This window comes from Bubalus kerabau, chromosome 10 (genome assembly GCF_029407905.1).
Source record: "Bubalus kerabau isolate K-KA32 ecotype Philippines breed swamp buffalo chromosome 10, PCC_UOA_SB_1v2, whole genome shotgun sequence".
Lineage (NCBI taxonomy): Eukaryota > Metazoa > Chordata > Mammalia > Artiodactyla > Bovidae > Bubalus > Bubalus kerabau.
Window position 1 is genome coordinate 52,367,484 of NC_073633.1, and position 17,626 is coordinate 52,385,109.

General features: G+C 41.0%; 1 protein-coding gene across 7 annotated transcripts in view; it reads right to left on the reverse strand.

Annotated features, from left to right (window-relative positions):
* TLN2 (talin 2) overlaps nucleotides 1-17,626 on the reverse strand; it is a 499,060-nt gene that overhangs the window by 177,954 nt on the left and 303,480 nt on the right. For all 7 annotated transcript variants that reach the window (XM_055537745.1, XM_055537738.1, XM_055537740.1 and 4 more), the window contains 2 exons: nucleotides 4,701-4,764; nucleotides 3,593-3,697 (listed from right to left, as the gene is read on the reverse strand). In XM_055537745.1, coding sequence (XP_055393720.1) covers nucleotides 3,593-3,697; nucleotides 4,701-4,764 — 169 coding nt within the window. The remainder of the gene's footprint in view (nucleotides 1-3,592; nucleotides 3,698-4,700; nucleotides 4,765-17,626) is intronic.

Sequence of the window (17,626 nt, forward strand, 5' to 3'; positions counted from 1 at the left end):
AACATTTGAGGAACTGCCAGACTGTTTTCTAAGGTGACTGCACCTTTCCTACCAGCAGTATATGAGGACTCCAGTTTCCCTACATCTTTACCCATACTGGTTACTCTGACTTTTTGATTCTCTACATTATTTTTCCAAGTTCCTGTGAATCTATGGTTATTTCAAATAGTTAAAAATATGATTCAAATAGTTAAAAATATTATATCTTTGCTAAAAGATGAACAAACATAGCAAATATTAATAATAATTTTTCTTCATTTCCTAAAGATATGTGTTTAAAAATTTTTGTTTACATATTACCACACTTCCTAGAATGCACAAAATAATGTTAAAGGGTAACTTGCTCTGATCTCAATTTCTGTAAGTTTCTCTTTAGCACTTCTCTGTTGAGTAGAATACTGGTGATAGGTTTAAAACATTTTATCTTATTGAGGAAGTATATTTGTATTCTATAATTTTACAGAAATTTGTATAATGAATAGTTGAATTTTATCAAACACCTTAGAAGTTTTATTTAAAATGATCACATGATGCCATCTTTTCTAATTTTCTGTAGATATAGCTGATTCAGAATATTATATAAGTTTAAGGTGTGTAGTATAATGATTTGATATATGTAAATATTGAGAAAAGATTACCACAGAATGTTAAGCCATCCATTACTCCACATAATTACCTCTTTTTAGCTGTTATGAAAGCATTTTAAGTGAAAATATTGAAAGCAACATAGGAAAAGCAACAGATAATACACAAGGAATTCCCGTAAGACTATCTACTGATTTCTCAGCCAAAACTCTGCAGGCCAAAAGAGAGTGGCACAATATACTGAAAGTGATAAAAGAGAAAAACCTACAACCAAGAATACTCTACCCAGCAAGGTTCTCACTAACATTTGATGAATAAATCAAAAGCTTTACAGGTAAGAAAAAGCTAAAAGAATTCAGTACCACCAAACCAGCTTTACGACAAATGCTAAAGGATCTTTTCTAGGTGGAAAAGAAAAGTCCACAACTAAAAAGAAGGAAGTTACAACGAAAAAGCTCACTGGTAAAGGCAAATATACAATAAAAGTAGGAAATCATCCACATACAACTAGTAAGGAGGATAAAAGACAAAAGTAGTAAAACCATCTGTATCCACAATAAGCAGTTAAGGGATACACAAACAAGTAAATGTAAAATACAATATCAAAAACAGTAATCATGAGGACAGAAGAGTACAAATGCAGAGGATCTAAAGTGTATTTGTAATTAAGAGATTAGTAACTTAAAACAAGTAGGTATATACATACGCTGCTATACAAAAACCTCATGGTAAGTACAAGACAAAAATCTGTAATAGATATACACCGACAAAAAAAGAAAAAGGAATCCAAACCCAACACAAAAGATAGTCATCAAATCAGAAGAGAACAAAATAAGAAAGGGGAAAAAACAAATCCAAAACAACTACTGAAATGGCAATAGAAATATGAAAAGTGAAAGTCGCTCAGTCATGTCCAACTCTTTCCAACCCCATGGACTATACAGTCCGTGGAATTCTCCAGGCCAGAATACTGGAATGGGTAGCCTTTCCCTTCTCCAGGGGATCTTCCCAATCCAGAGATCGAACCCAGGTCTCCCACATTGCAGGCGGATTCTTTACCAGCTGAGCCACAAGGGAAGCCCAATAGAAATATACATATTGGTAATTAGCTTAAATGAAAACAGACTAAATGCTCTGACCAAAAGACACCAAACAGCTGAATGGATACAAAAACAGGACCTGTATATACGCCACCTACAAGAGACTCATTTCAGATCCAGAAAGTGAAAGTGAAGTCGCTCAGTCGTGTCCAACTCTTTGCGACCTCATGGACTGTAGCCTATCAGGCTCCTCTGTCCATGGGATTTTCCAGGCAAGAGTGGGCTTCCCTGGTGGCTCAGATCCAGAGATACATACAAATTGAAAGTGAGGAAATGGAAAAAGGTATTCCTTGCAAATGGAAATCAAAAGAAAGCCAGAGTAGCAACACTTAGACAAAATAGACTTTGAAGTCAAGAATCTTACAAGAGGCAAAGGACACTACATAATGATCAAAGGATCAATCCAAGAAAAAAATATAACAAATTGTAAATATATATGCACCCCAATATAGGAGCACCTCAGTATAAAACACAAATGTTAACAGGCATGAAAAAAGGAGAAATTGACAATGACACAATAACACAGGGGGAGTTCAGCACCACACTTATATCAATGGACAGTTCATTCAGACAGAGAAATCAATAAGGAAACACAGCCCTTAAATGACACATTAGACCAGATGGACTTAACTTGATATTTACAGAGCATTCCATCCAAAAGCAATAGATAACACATTCTTTTCAAGTACACATGGAACCTTCTCCAGGATAGATCATATGCTGGGCAGGATGTAAAAATGAGGAAGTTACTGGAAGAGTTTCCTTGTCAACTCAAGAACACACTCTCTGCTTGTTCATAAACTGAATTTCAAAGACCCATCTCTGTCCTTCTAGGTTGGAAGGCCAGCAATTTGCAAGAAAAAACAGATCTGAAGGGCACAGAAAATCTGCAAACCCATCTGCTGCTGCTAAGTCACTTCAGTCGTGTCTGACTCTGTGCGACCCCATAGACGGCAGCCCACCAGGCTCCCCGGTCCCTGGGATTCTCCAGGCAAGAACACTGGAGTGGGTTGCCATTTCCTTCTCCAATGCACGAGAGTGAAATCGATCAGTTGTGTCCAACTCTTAGCGACCCCATGGACTGCAATCTACCAGGCTCCTCCGTCCATGGGATTTTCCAGGCAAGAGTACTGGAGTGGGGTGCCATTGCCTTCTCCGAGCAAATCCATCTAACAGGATACAAATTAAGTACCGTTAAGTTTGTGGTCAACAAACTTCCTAGTCCAGGGCACTCCTGATAACGTAAGTGAAACATTCTTAGGAGAAAGCACTAGCAAGTAAAAGTAAAGGCACTCCTTTGGGGACTTTACAGTAGTGACAGAGAGCAGAGCCAAGACACAGCTGTTCTGAGAGCCTGAGGGCAGCCAGGCTTACTCACCAGCTTCATAGCTAACTTAACGTCTGTCCCACTGCTCAACTCAGGGCCCTACTGCCAAGATGCTGCATGTGCAAATGCTAGGGGTCTGGGGATTACCCCTAGACTCTTGAGAGTCTCTTGGACTGCAAGGAGATCAAACCAGTCAATCTTAAAGGAGATCAACACTGAATATTCATTGGAAGGACTGATGCTGAAGCTAAAGCTCTAATACTTTGGCTACCTCATGCGAAGAGCCAACTCATTGGAAAAGACCACGAGATCCTGGGAAAGATAGAAAGCAGGAGAAGGGGACTACAGAGGATGAGATGGTTGGAGGGCATTACTGACTCAATGGACATGAATTTGAGCATGCTCTGGGAAATGCTGAAGGACAGGGAAGCCTGGCGTGCTGCAGTCTATGGGGTCGCAAAGGGACAAGACTGAGCAAGTAAGCAACAACAAAAACGGGACTACTGCCAAGCTTATCAGTGAACGCTTTTAACAAAAGAAGTGGTAAAGATAAACGCTCCCTCCCCCACACCCAACTCACCTTCACCAGGAAGAAGGACACCCCATATGTCCGAAGGGACCGGGCCAATTTGACATACTTGACTTTGGCTTCTATTTCGCTCATCTCTCCACAGTTCTTGTGCTCCTACAAAAGTGACAGAGGCAGGGACCAGTTACCGCAGCTCTGAGCACAGGTGGACTTAGTGAGAGCTACTACTTCACACAGCATCTATTTATTTGTAGATGCACGTCCCTGCTGCCCAAGGGTCAGTGCACACAGAAAGCACTAATGCAAGGCTTCTTAACTAGAATGTGAGCCCAAATTCCCTGTAGATTTTGCATTATAGGGAACAATTCATGCATGTGCAGCGTGACAAGAACAGGGGCCGTAACTGTAACCTAATTTTCAAAGCACTCTAGGTTTCAAGAGGTTCAGGACCAACATTTTAAACGAGGACTAGAAAAATGTTATTGTCCTGGGAGAGCTATCATTCTAATATACAGGCAAAAGACAAAAATTTCCAAATAGCATGACATATAAAATCCTGGACATCTCAGTGTGTGGAAACAATACTGGATTAAAAACTATGTATTATACACATGAAATTTATCTCTTTCAATTTATATTTATATTTCAATGCCAAAGAAGACTTTGATATTTTGGATTCACTGGAGTGAGTGTTTCTTGGCAAAGTTGACGACAAAGCTTTTCTTACTGGTTGCCTAGAATAGATAACTCTCTGAATTTTAGAATAAATCTGGATTTTAAAAAGACACCAGTTCCCAGATTCTGAGGTGCAAAAACAAATCTCAGGATTAAAAAAAAAGCTCCTTGTAGCTTCTTCCTTGGTACATTTTAATGGAAAATCACCTTGTTTCAATGCTTCAAAGATAATGTCTTTGAAATTAAATGTATGCACATTTTTCTCAGAAGGGCTAAGTAACCTTTAGCAAGAAGGTATGGATTAAGATAATAAATCTGCCCAAAGTAGAACTGTCAGCTCCTTTCCTCCTGAGTCACTAATCATTTATTATATAAGTGGAGTACATGCACGGGGTCTGAAGCTTTTATGTACACGGCCCCTCTCAGACTAATAAATGAGGACAGGAAGTGAGGAGAATAACAAAGCTCTGACCATTCCCAATACCTGAAATATTCTCTTTTCAGCTCCTCTCTGCTTGATGTATTCTTTGGGCAGGAATTCTTTTAGACTGAGAGAGAGAGAGAGAGTAAAAAAGGTAAGGCATTTAATCATACTCTATGATGAGAAGGAAAGAAAAAGAGACTTTTCATAAAACTCACATTTAAGTCCCTAACTCTCAGTATTTTATGGTATAATTAATAACAGACGGCCACATCCCACAATGCACTTAAGTAGAACAGAAATATAAAAACTAGTCTGATAAAAGGGTCAAACTATTATAACATAGTTCAAGAAGAAAGAATGTCCTGAAATATTGTAAAGTAACAAAGCAAAGCACCCTAGGGCGTATAGTATGCTAGCTTTTGGGGAAAAAGGAGGAGAATATCCATTTTATACTTTTAATATGTATTTTTAAAACATTAGAAGGGTAATTCTAGTACAAATAGAAATGATTCTTCATGGAAAGAAAGAAAAAACACGGAGAAGGGAACATGGATGGATATTAAACCTTTGACTTTTCCTTATACTGTAGTCTTCACTTTAGAACCAAAAGAAATCACAAAGAGGGTAAAATGCAACACCTAAAACTCTAAAGCAAATTGAAACAAATGAACCGAACAGTGTTTGATAGAGCCTAACTTTGAAAAATAGTTTTTGACTATATCCACCCCAATGAGATATATCTTTAATATAAAATGTGCCACAGTAGACTTGTTAAATCATTATGTTTAAACTACTATCTACTCTCATCCTAAATATATACACAAATACATATACTGTAAAATTAGTATATTACGTTATATAAGTTCAGTTCAGTCGCTCAGTCGTGTCCAACTCTTTGCGACCCCATGAATCGCAGCACGCCAGGCCTCCCTGTCCATCACCAACTCCCGGAGTTCACTCAGACTCACATCCATCGAGTCAGTGATGCCATCCAGCCATCTCATCCTCTGTCGTCCCCTTCTCCTCCTGCCCCCAATCCCTCCCAGCATCAGAGTCTTTTCCAATGAGTCAACTCTTCGCATGAGGTGGCCAAAGTACTGGAGTTTCACCTTTAGCATCATTCCTTCCAAAGAAATCCCAGGGTTGATCTCCTTCAGAATGGACTGGTTGGATCTCCCTGCAGTCCAAGGGACTCTCAAGAGTCTTCTCCAACACCACACTTCAAAAGCATCAATTCTTTGGTGCTCAGCCTTCTTCACAGTCCAACTCTCACATCCATACATGACCACAGGAAAAACCATAGCCTTGACTAGATGGACCTTTGTTGGCAAAGTAATGCCTCTGCTTTTCAATATGCTATGTAGGTTGGTCATAACTTTCCACCCAAGGAGTAAGCGTCTTTTAATTTCATGGCTGCAGTCACCATCTGTAGTGATTTTGGAGCCCAGAAAAATAAAGTCTGACACTGTTTCCACTGTTTCCCCATTTATTTCCCATGAAGTGATGGGACCGGATGCCATGATCTTCATTTTCTGAATGTTGAGCTTTAAGCCAACTTTTTGACTCTCCACTTTTACTTTCATCTAGAGGCTTTATAGTTCCTCTTCACTTTCTGCCATAAGGGTGGTGTCATCTGCATATCTAGGTTATTGAGATTTCTCCCAGCAATCTTGACTCCAGCTTGTGCTTCTTCCAGTCCAGCGTTTCTCATGATGTACTCTGCATAGAAGTTAAATAAGCAGGGTGACAATATACAGCCTTGACGTCCTCCTTTTCCTATTTGGAACCAGTCTGTTGTTCCATGTCCAGTTCTAACTGTTGCTTCCTAACCTGCATACAGGTTTCTCAAGAGGCAGGTCAGGTGGTCTGGTATTCCCATCTCTTTCAGAATTTTCCACAGTTTATTGTGATCCACACAGTCAAAGGCTTTGGCATAGTCAATAAAGCAAAAATAGATGTTTTTCTGGAACTCTCTTGCTTTTTCCATGATCCAGCGGATGTTGGCAATTTGATCTCTGGTTCCTCTGACTTTTCTAAAACCAACTTGAATATCAGGAAGTTCGCAGTTCACGTTTTGCTGAAGCCTGGCTTGGAGAATTTTGAGCATTACTTTACTAGCATGTGAGATGAGTGCAATTGTGCAGTAGTTTGAGCATTCTTTGGCATTGCCTTTCTTTGGGATTGGAATGAAAACTGACCTTTTCCAGTCCTGTGGCCACTGCTGAGTTTTCCAAATTTGCTGGCATATTGAGTGCAGCACTTTCACAGAGTCATCTTTCAGGATTTGGAATAGCTCAACTGAAATCCCATCACCTCCACTAGCTTTGTTCATAGTGATGCTTTCTAAGGCCCACTTGACTTCACATTCCAGGATGTCTGGCTCTAGGTCAGTGATCACACCATCGTGATTATCTGCGTCATGAAGATCTTTTTTTGTACAGTTCTTCTGTATATTCTTGCCACCTCTTATTAATATCTTCTGCTTCTGTTAGGTCCATACCATTTCTGTCCTTTATTGAGCCCATCTTTGCATGAAATGTTCCGTTGGTATCTCTAATTTTCTTGAACAGATCTCTAGTCTTTCCCATTCTGTTGTTTTCCTCTATTTCTTTGCATTGATCGCTGAGGAAGGCTTTCTTATCTCTTCTTGCTATTCTTTGGAACTCTGCATTCAGATGCTTATATCTTTCCTTTTCTCCTTTGCTTTTCGCTTCTCTTCTTTTCACAGCTATTTGTAAGGCCTCCCCAGACAGCCATTTTGCTTTTTTGCATTTCTTTTCCATGGGGATGGTCTTGATCCCTGTCTCCTGTACAATGTCACAAACTTCAGTCCATAGTTCATCAGGCACTCTATCAGATCTAGGCCCTTAAAAATATAACTAGAATAAATTAAATGAGTAATTATGGTAGTTGTTACAAATCAAGATTTTTTAGCATAAAATAAATAGAGCAAAAGAAGTTAAATGAAATCTTGCACTCTCATTTGAATGCAAATACTGACCTGAATGTTGATTCACTTTTCTTTTTCTGAAAACCTTTTCTAGTTCTGTCCACTGCAGAGGGTAAGGGCAAGGATAACTGGGTTGAGATGAGCACCCTAGTGGATTAGCCAGACGGTCTTCAATGTCAGTTCCACTAAAAAGAATCCTTGGAGAAATGACTGATTCTAGCTTTGGGACAGGAGATGTATGAAATGTTCCTAGGGCTTCCTGTGCCTGAGGATCAAGTGAGTGACGTGAAAGTTACTCAGTCGTGTCCGACTCTTTGCAACCCTGTGGACTGTACAGTCCACGGGATTCTCCAGGCCAGAATACTGGAGTGGGTAGCCGTTCCCTTCTCCAAGGGATCTTCCCAACCCCAGGGTCTCCTGCATTGCTGTCAAGGAAATTATCAAAATGACAATGGACTGACATCAAGGGATAACCAATCAGACAGGACTGAGCACACACTCCCACAACACACAAACATGATTTTTAAAACCTCATACAAAAGAAGAGAAAATAGAACAATGAACCCACTGCCCAGACTCAACAATTATAACTCATGACTCATCTACTTGCTTATCCACATTACATCTAATGGATGATTTTGAGGCAAAGCCCAGACATCATATAATTATTTTTATGTGAGGGGCAATTTGAGTGTCAGAAAGAATGAAGACCGCAATGGGTCAAAACACAGGTGTGTAAAATTCAATAACGATTCTTAGGAATAATCATTGATCACCTTAAGAGGTTACTAGGGCACAAGTTCATACTGAAAATTGATAAAGGAAAAGAAACAAAGCTAATAAATGCAGAAGGAATAATAGAAGTCCAAAATGATCATTTTACAACTCTACGTGGAATAGTCAATAGATCTAAACAAGCATGAGTGGCTGCTAAAACCAGTGACAAGTCAATGGGGGACTTTATAATAGATGGATGTCTGATCCAAACCAAATGATCAATTTTAGCATTAATGAAAGTGGGATAACCACACAACACATGCCTTCTGACTGATAAACCAGTAAGTATACAGTTTCACCTAGAAGTATTCTTGGCAATAGAGAAAAAAAAACAAGTAAATATATAACTGAATATGAATTTCTTTAAGAATCCAGATATAAATATAAGCTTAGCAAAAAAAACCTCATAATAGTTTAAAAAAAGAGAGAAACATGGTAAGTGATACTACCAGGATACTATGAGCCAAATCCCATCATGGTAAATACTATAAAAATAACCCAGGTTTTTCACAAATAAATGGCTTGCGGGTAGAGGTAAAAAATTTGCCACACAAACAGATTAAGAGAGTTTTAAGAAATGTATTTATGGGGTGTCACTGGTGGCTCAGTGGTGAAGAATCTGCCTGCCAATGCAGGAGACACAAGTTCAGTCCTTGTCTAGGAAGATCCCACATGCTAAGGAACAACTAAGCTTGTACACCACAACTACTGAGCCTGTGCTCCAGAGCCTTGGAGCCACAACTACTGAGCCCATGTGCTGTAATTACTGAAGCCTGCACAACCTAGAGCCCCAGCTCTGCAGCAAGAAAAGCCCAGGCACAGCAACTAGAGAGAAGCCCCTCTCACAGCAACTAGAGAAAGCCTGTGCAGCAATGAAGACCCAGCGCAACCAAAACTAAATAATTATTTAAAAGAAGAACTGAAATCTGTTAGCATAGAAAGAAAGAAGAAATGTATTATAAAACCACAGTAACACAGACAGTGTAGTACTGACATTAGAATAGAATTGAGAAGCCAGAAATTAACCCTTGCCTTTACAGACAACTGATTTTCAACAAGAGTGCTAAGACGCTTCAATGGGAAAATAACAGCCTTTTTAACAAATGGTGCTGTGACTAGATATCCACATGCGAAACAATGAAGTTGGACCTCTTATCTCACATGACACATAAAAATTAACTCCAGAACTTCCCTGGTGGTCCAGTGGTTAAGAATCTACCTGCCAGGGCAGGGGACAGGGGTTCAATCCCCGGTCTGGGAAGATTCCACATGCAGTGTGGCAACTAAGCCCATGTGCCACAACTACTGAAGCCCATGAGCTCCAGGGCCTGTGCTCCACAAGAGAAGCCATTGCAATAAAAATCCGCACACGGCAGCTAGAGAGTAGCCCCTGCTGGCCGTAACTAGAGAAAGCCCATGCGCCGCAATGAAGACCCAGGGCAGCCAAAAACACATAAATAAATGAACAATAACTTAAAAAAAAAAAAAAGATTGCTATAAAAAATGAACTCCAAATGGATTACTGACCTAAATGTAAGGGTTAAAAGTTTAACTCTTAGAAGAAAAAGGAGTAAATTTTTATGACCCTGGGTTAGGCAAAGGCTTTTAAGATACAATACTAAAAGTACATGCAGCAAATGAAAAAAAGTCAACCGGACTAAATAAAAATCTGAAAAACTGAATCGCAAGAGAAATCACTGAAAAAAATTGAAAGGCAACCCACATCCTGGGAGAAAAGAAGTGCAAATTATGTATCTGATAACTACTTGTATGGAATCTCTTGCAACTAATGATTTTTTAAAAAACAATTAAAAGGGTCATAGGGTCTGAACAGTCACTTCTCCCAAGAAGATATAGAAATAGTCAAAAAGTGTGTGAAAATATTCTCGACACCAGCATTCATCAGGGAAACACAAAGAAAATCAATATTCAAACACAATATCACACCAGTGCATACCCAGTAGGACTCTACAATTAAAAAAGACAGGTCATAAGGAGTGTTGGCGGGGGTATGGAGGAATGGGAACCTTCACACATTGCTGGTGGGGATGTAAAATGGCACAGCTGTTGTGGAAAATGATTTGGTAGTTTCTCAAAACATTAAACAACAATTCCACTCCTAGGCATATATCAAGGAAAAGTAAAAACATATGTCCACATAAACATCTGTACATGAACGTTCATCGCAGTATTATTTGTAATAGCCAAAAGATGGAAACAACTCAAATTTCCATCAACTGATGAATGGATGAAAAAAATGTAGTTGAGCCGTACAGTGTAACTTTATTTGGCAATAAAAAATGTATTCAGTATGATACATGCCATAACATGGAAGCACTATGCTAAGTGAAAGAAGTTCATGGCAAAAGACTGCAAATTGTTATGTTTCTGTTTATATGAAATGTCTAGAAGAGGCAAATCTGTAGAGGCAAATAGGATTAGAGGTTGCAGAGGTTGGGGAATGGAGAGGGGGATCAGGGGAGTGACTGCTAAAGGACACAGGGCTTATTTTAGGAGGGATACAAACATTCTAAAATCAGGTTGTGGTGATTAGGTTGCACAACCTTGTGAATACACTAAAACGTGCTGAAATGTAAATGGGTCAGTTGGATGGTATGTAAGCTCCATCTCAATAAAGCTGCTCTTCAGAAAAGAAAAACATCAACCACTTTAGGCCTTGTTTGGCTCGTCATACAAACCAAGTATAAAATGACATTTTAAATACCATGTGGGGAGAATTTAACACAAACTGGATATTAGATGTCATTAAAGAATTGCTGCTAATTTTGTTTGGCATCAGGATGCATTTGCAGTTAGGCAGGATTTTAATTATTTAAAAATCCTGTAATTGTCAGGAAAACATATTTAAGTATTGACATGTGAAATGGTATGCTGTCTTGGATTTGCTTTCAATCACACTAGCCAGAAAAAGGGGCAAGGGACTTCCCTGGTGGTCCAGTGGTTCGGAATCCACTTTGCAATGCAGGGGACACGGGTTCCAACCCAAGTTAGGGAGCTAGGATCCCACATGCCAAGAGGCGCCTAAGCCCCAGCACCACAACTTCTGAGCCCACACACCATAACTAGAGAGTGTGTGCAACTGAAAGAAGGATCTGAATGACCCAACAAAGATCCTGCATGCCACAGCTAAGACCCGGTGCAGCCAAATAAATGAATAAACAAAAAAATATCTTAAGAACGGGTCAAGTTAAGGTTCTGGCTATATTAAGACTTGAATCATGATGCCTCTTCAACCTGTAAACTGCATTTGTAGAAAAAAAATTCTGAATACATTTTCTGGAAGGTTGGGGAACTAGGTTTGAGCACCAGCAGAATACTCAAACCTAATCAAGAGACCCCACGTCAGTCCACAGGAAGGAACCTAGGGAGCAACTAGGCGGCGGCACCTTAGATGCTGTGACTGTTGTTAAGCAGCTTTGGGGACAAAAAAGGGCTGATTGAGAGAAGACTGGAAGACATCAATGTCAAAGAAGAGGAAGCTGCGTCACAGAGAGGTCAGGAGACTTGGCTGAGGTCACAGCAGCAGAGAGCCTCTGACCTCCAGTTCAAGAGCGGATGCATGTGGACCCAGGGCTGTTCCAAGCTCCCCTTGGAGCACATGAACAATGATAACCAGGAAGCATCATGGTGGGCCACTGCTGAGTCTCTGGACGGCAGCTCCCACAGTATCAACAAAGGAGACCTGGCAAAGGTTACCTAAAGCGCCCAAAAAAGGGGCCCATGCCAACCCCCTCACAAGAATGACTGTTACTAGAAGAACACCAGATGGTGACTTGTTGGTCATTTATGGTGAGAAAGTTCTGTGTGGCAACAAGCTGCCCTCGACTCAGACTCTGCAAACTAACGCTCCCGTTCTTTGGTAGGAAGAGAAAACAACTTCTAGAAGCTTGCACTGGAGGTGTGACCCCTGATGTTGCAAGAGTCAATTTTGGGGTAGTGTACTGTAAAGCACGGGCTTCCCTGATGGTTCACATAGTAAAGAATCTGCCTGCAATGCAGGAGACCCGGGTTCAATCCCTGGGCTGGGAAGATCCCCTAGAGAAGGGATAGGCTACCCACTCCAGTATTCTTGCCTGGAGAATTCCATGGACAGAGGAGCCTGGTGGGCTACAGTCCATGGGATCACAAAGAGTTGGACATGACTGAGAGACCAACACTTCACTTACTGTATTTTCAAATATGAACTGAGGGAGCATGCGTGTGTGCATGCATGTGTGGGGGATGTATTCTTCCCCAGTAAATCAACAGCACGCAGAGTGTCAGCAGGAAGCCAGAAAGAGCAGGCAGCCTGCCATCATCGCTGCCTGCCAGCGCACAGGGGAGCAGTTCCAGCTCAGTTGTTTTTTTTTTTTTGATTACCAGACCCAAGTATGGAAGGTTCCTAAGCATACATGTGAAATCTGTTGGCCTTCTCTGAGAAAATGGGTCAGATGGTCAAATCTGATTGGAAAATTTTCTCCTAATTAAGCAAGCACTGGCCAAGCCAAGTCCTACCCACTGCCTCCTGAAATATTCCCACCTTAAAAGGGCAGCCTGCAAATCCTCTGCCAGCCTCGTATGTATCATCTTTTCTGAGTGCAGTAGTAACACTGATTACTAATACAGCAGACTAGTCAGAGTTCCTCGCACACTCTCAGATCCACGGGAGGCTGAAATCTGCAGCCAAAAGACTCTTCTCTCATGAGCTCTACTTTTGCTCTGGCTGAGTCAGTTGTCTTTCTTCTCCCGTTTGTATTGATCTGCATTTATTCTTCAATCTCACTGCTGGCTGTGTATCACATAATTATGCAATAAACCAAAGTAGCCCCTAATCAGGGGCTAAAATAGTCCCTGGAACAGTACAAAAGAGAGCTTACTGAATGCTTCCTAACAGTAAATATTTACAAAAAGTTATTAGATATAAATAAGACATGTGAACTACTAAACAGAAAAAAAAAAAATTAAAATTTAAAAATAGTCTGTCCTCAGATTGCTTCATAATTGTCTTTATATTCTCTTACAGATGACGTGGTATATCCAACAAAGATAATGAAGAGCCCTATCCAGGTGACCCACACCAGGAAAAAAAGTTGGTCCTGTATCAGAAGACTGGGAAATAAATGCCTAAGTTGAAAGTTAAAATACAGGGTTTCAGAGAGGTAGAAGCATAGATTCTACACTTTAAATGATTTTGGGGGATGATCCAAGAAACAGTAAACCATGTTCATAGGGGGTTTTCCACTACCAACAGCTGCCATTTATTGAAACACAAATATTGTTTCAGGGGTTTTAGATGCATAAATAGATTAAACTCTAACAAAATTCTTGGAAGAAAATATTTCAACATTCCAGTTTTTTTATACATGGAACAGGAGGCTCAGTGATTCTAAGGAAGTTGCCCACATCATAGCCAACAACTTAAGCCTCATCTGTGGGCTCCAGAGACCATGCTCTTAGCCACTTAGCACTCTGGTCTCCCCATGTTACCCTTTGGTCAAAAGACATACCGTATGATAGGTATTTGAGAACCTTGGGACAAAGAAACAGAAACACCCAATCAGATAATGGCAACAATGACCATAGTGGTGGCAGTCAATTTTATAGAGATGCCAAGAGGCAATGAATAAGGGAAGGGGAATTTAATAAACACATCTTGGGGAGAAGGGTCTGGAGTCAAATCCAGACACTCACTCAAAACTTCATTTTCATATATCAAATGTAAGCTGCTTCTATAAGTAATTCCAAAAGAGGCATTCTAAAGATGTTCTCTGGTCTCAAAAAAAGTGCACAAGTACATGGGAGGCAGCATGGTTTGGGAAATGGTAACTGCTTCTCACCTGTCCCAGAACGCTCATCTTGAAATTGCACCATCAGAGGCAACTCCTACCTCTCTTAGCTGGTCTTATCACCTGGGAAGCATTTAAGATTCCCACCTAGGAATGGTGCTGCTCATATGAAAACAATGGCTGCCCTCTCATTCCTGGGGAAGGGGGGCAACAATATGAACATAAAGCAGTGAAGAGGGCTTCCCTGGTGGCTCAGTGGATAAGCATCCGCCTACCAATGCAGGGGACACAGGTTCAATCCCTAGTCTGGGAAGATCCCACGTGCCTCAGAGCAAACTAAGCCCGCAAGCCAAAACTACCCATGAGCCCTAGAGCCCGGGCTCCGCAACAAGAGAAGCTACTGCACCCTGCAACGAAGAGTAGCCCCTGCTCTCTAGAGCTAGAGAAAGCCCGCATGCAAATGAAGACAAATTGCAGCCAGAGTTTAAAAAAAAAAACAAAAAACAAAAAACGGGCAGCGACAAGTCTACCAGCACACAGTGGAGCTCTAAAGAGGAGAGGAGACAATGGCATAGAGGTGCAGCAGAGACAGTGTCACTCAGGGATACTAGAGCACCCAGGTTTCCTGAACCCAGCCTTTATGCCGAATCACCAAACGACGAATAATATTTCAAATTTGGTATCACATAAAGTTTCAAAGTGTGGTCCAAGGACCAGCAGCATCAGTACCACCTGAAAACATATAACACGTGCCAAGTTTTTAGGCTTTGTGCCAAACCCACTGAATAAGAGCCTCTGAGGTAAGACCCACTGGATGAGCCTGCCATATGTTAAAGGCGGAGGACCCACTGGTCTAGTGGGCCGAAAGCTTAAATGATGGAATTGGATACACTGGATTTAAATCTTGGGTTTAAATCCAGACTCAAAGATGAAAATGTGATTTAAGAATATTGGTCAAGTCCTGGTTAATTTGAAGTGATGAAGTAGGTGGAAGAAAACACTGGTTGAGTTGGAAAATAGTTACAGTGGCAAAAAACTAGAGAGTGAAGATCACACGGGGAATGCACAGGCAAGGCGCTGAGGCCCTGTCTCAGTCACACGGCAGTTCTGTGCTCCTGAACCAAACCCAGTGCCCTTCAGTGTAAAGGTGGGAAATCCCACCGAGGCTCACAGCTAGCCTAGGGTTAGATACATGCAGAGGTTCCTGGTTTGAAAGTTATGGAATCTGAAAGTCGTTAGGGAGGGAGACAGCAACCTTAGGAGGCTGAAGCTAGGAGGAAACAGTGAAGGCAACATTGACTGGTCATCACCACCCCAGACTGACGGGAGCACTCCCGGCTGTCAGGAGCGTGGGACAAAAAACCCTCTTGCACTGTTGGTGGGAATGGAAACTGATTACAGCCACTATGTAAGACAGTATGGAGATTCCTATAACAAACTAGGAATAAAACTACGATGTAACTGAACAACAGCACTCCTGGGCATATACCCTGAGAAAACCATAACTGAAAAAGACTCATGTATCTCAGTGTTCACTGCAGCACTATTTACAATAGCTAGGACATGGAAGCAACCTAAATGTCCATCGACAGATGAATGGATAAAGAAGCTGTGGTGCATTTTTACAATGGAATATTTCTCAGCTACTAAAAGGACCACATTTGAGTCAGTGCTAATGAGGTGGATGGACCTAGAACCTGTTAAACAGAGTGAAGTAAGTCAGAAAGAGAAAAACAAATACTGTATACTAATGCATATATGTGGAATCTAGAAAGATGGTACTGATGAGCCTATCTGCAGGGCAGCAGTGGAGACGCAGACACAGAGAGCAGGCTTATGGACACAGGGTGGGGAAGGAGAGGGAGGGAAAAATGGAGAGAGTAGCATGGAAACATGTACACTACCATAGGTAAAATAGACAGCCAGTGGGAATTTGCTGTGTGACTCAGGGAGCTCAAACCAGGCTCTGTGACAACCTAGAGGGATGGGATGGGAGGCAGGTTCAAGAGGGAGGGGCATATCTATATCTATGGTTGGTTTATGCTGATGAATGGCAGGAACCAACACAATATTGGAAAGCACTTATCCTTCAGTTAAAAATAAAAATAATAAATAAATAAATAAATAAAATGGCATTATCTCCAAAAATTTTTTAAAAAAACCAACCAGAGGAACCAGTGCATCGGCAGTGGAGAGGAAGAGGGGGTAAGACAGAGCTGGGGAGAAACAAAGGCCAAACTCTTGCTTTACTGTGGGTTTGAAAACAGAATCCACAGCCAAATTATTCTGACAAAAGCACACACAGAAGGCCAACTACAAAGCAGGAATATGTGTTTGAACAGATGCCAAGAGAAAAACTGACTTAAGACTTCGTACTGTGTCAAAGGCTTTGTTTGTTGACAGTAGAATTATCTTGAGTTTGTGGGGGAAAATCTCGAGGTCCTCTCTAAAGCCTTCCTCAGAGACTCATACCCCGGCTGCAGTGTTTTCTCAGTGAAGCACTCCTAAGGAACACGGTAACAGGATGAGGGTGAAACCAAGAATGAGGGCGGTTCCCCTGCCTGCCTGCACCCAACCACTGGACCATTTCTCCCCGAGGCATCCAGGGTCACAGAATCTTTGAGCCTGACCTCCAAGGTCTCTTAATTTTTTCCTTACTGCATGGTATATATCCAGCCTCAGTGATTACAAGCTTTTATCACCTCTCACACAGACTACAGCAACTATCCTTTTTAAACACATTAACTGTGGAAACACGAAGTATAAAGTATACACCTCAACTTATATACCAATCATCAAGGATAAATACACGTTACCATATTGTCATATTCGCTTTATGATTGCTACTTCTCTGCTTTAAAGAACAAATTACAGATTTCGCTGAAGTCCCACACCATCCTTCTTTCTCACCCTATAGGTAGTCATTTTCCTGAAGGTAATTTCCATGCATGGTTGATTATGTTCCTACCTCTCCTTGTGTCTATAAACAATACATTCTGTTTCTCTTTGTATTTTTAAATTCAACAGATTCATCTTATAAAATATCATTTCCTCTGTGCTCTGGTGTCTTCATACATTAAAATGTGTGCCCATCTGAGAGGCATGAAAAAGCTATATCCCTATTGATTTTGCATTCTAGATTGCTTACGAGGCTGAATATCTTTCCCTATCTTTACAAGTAAGTTGAATTTCCTCTTCTCTCAAGTGCCTGTGCATTATCTTGATCTTTTTCCCTAGTGAGGGCGCTCAGTCACTCTGTCATATTTGACTCTTGTGACTCCCTGGACTGTAGCCAATCATGTTCCTCTGTCCATAGGGTTTCCCAGGCCAGAATATGCCATTTCCTTCTCTAAGGCATCTTCCTGACCCAGAGATCAACGCACATCTCTGGCCCTGGCAGGATTCTTCACCATCGAGTCATCTGGAAAGCCCCATTTGGAAAACGTCTTTTGCCTACTGTTTTAACTTTCATT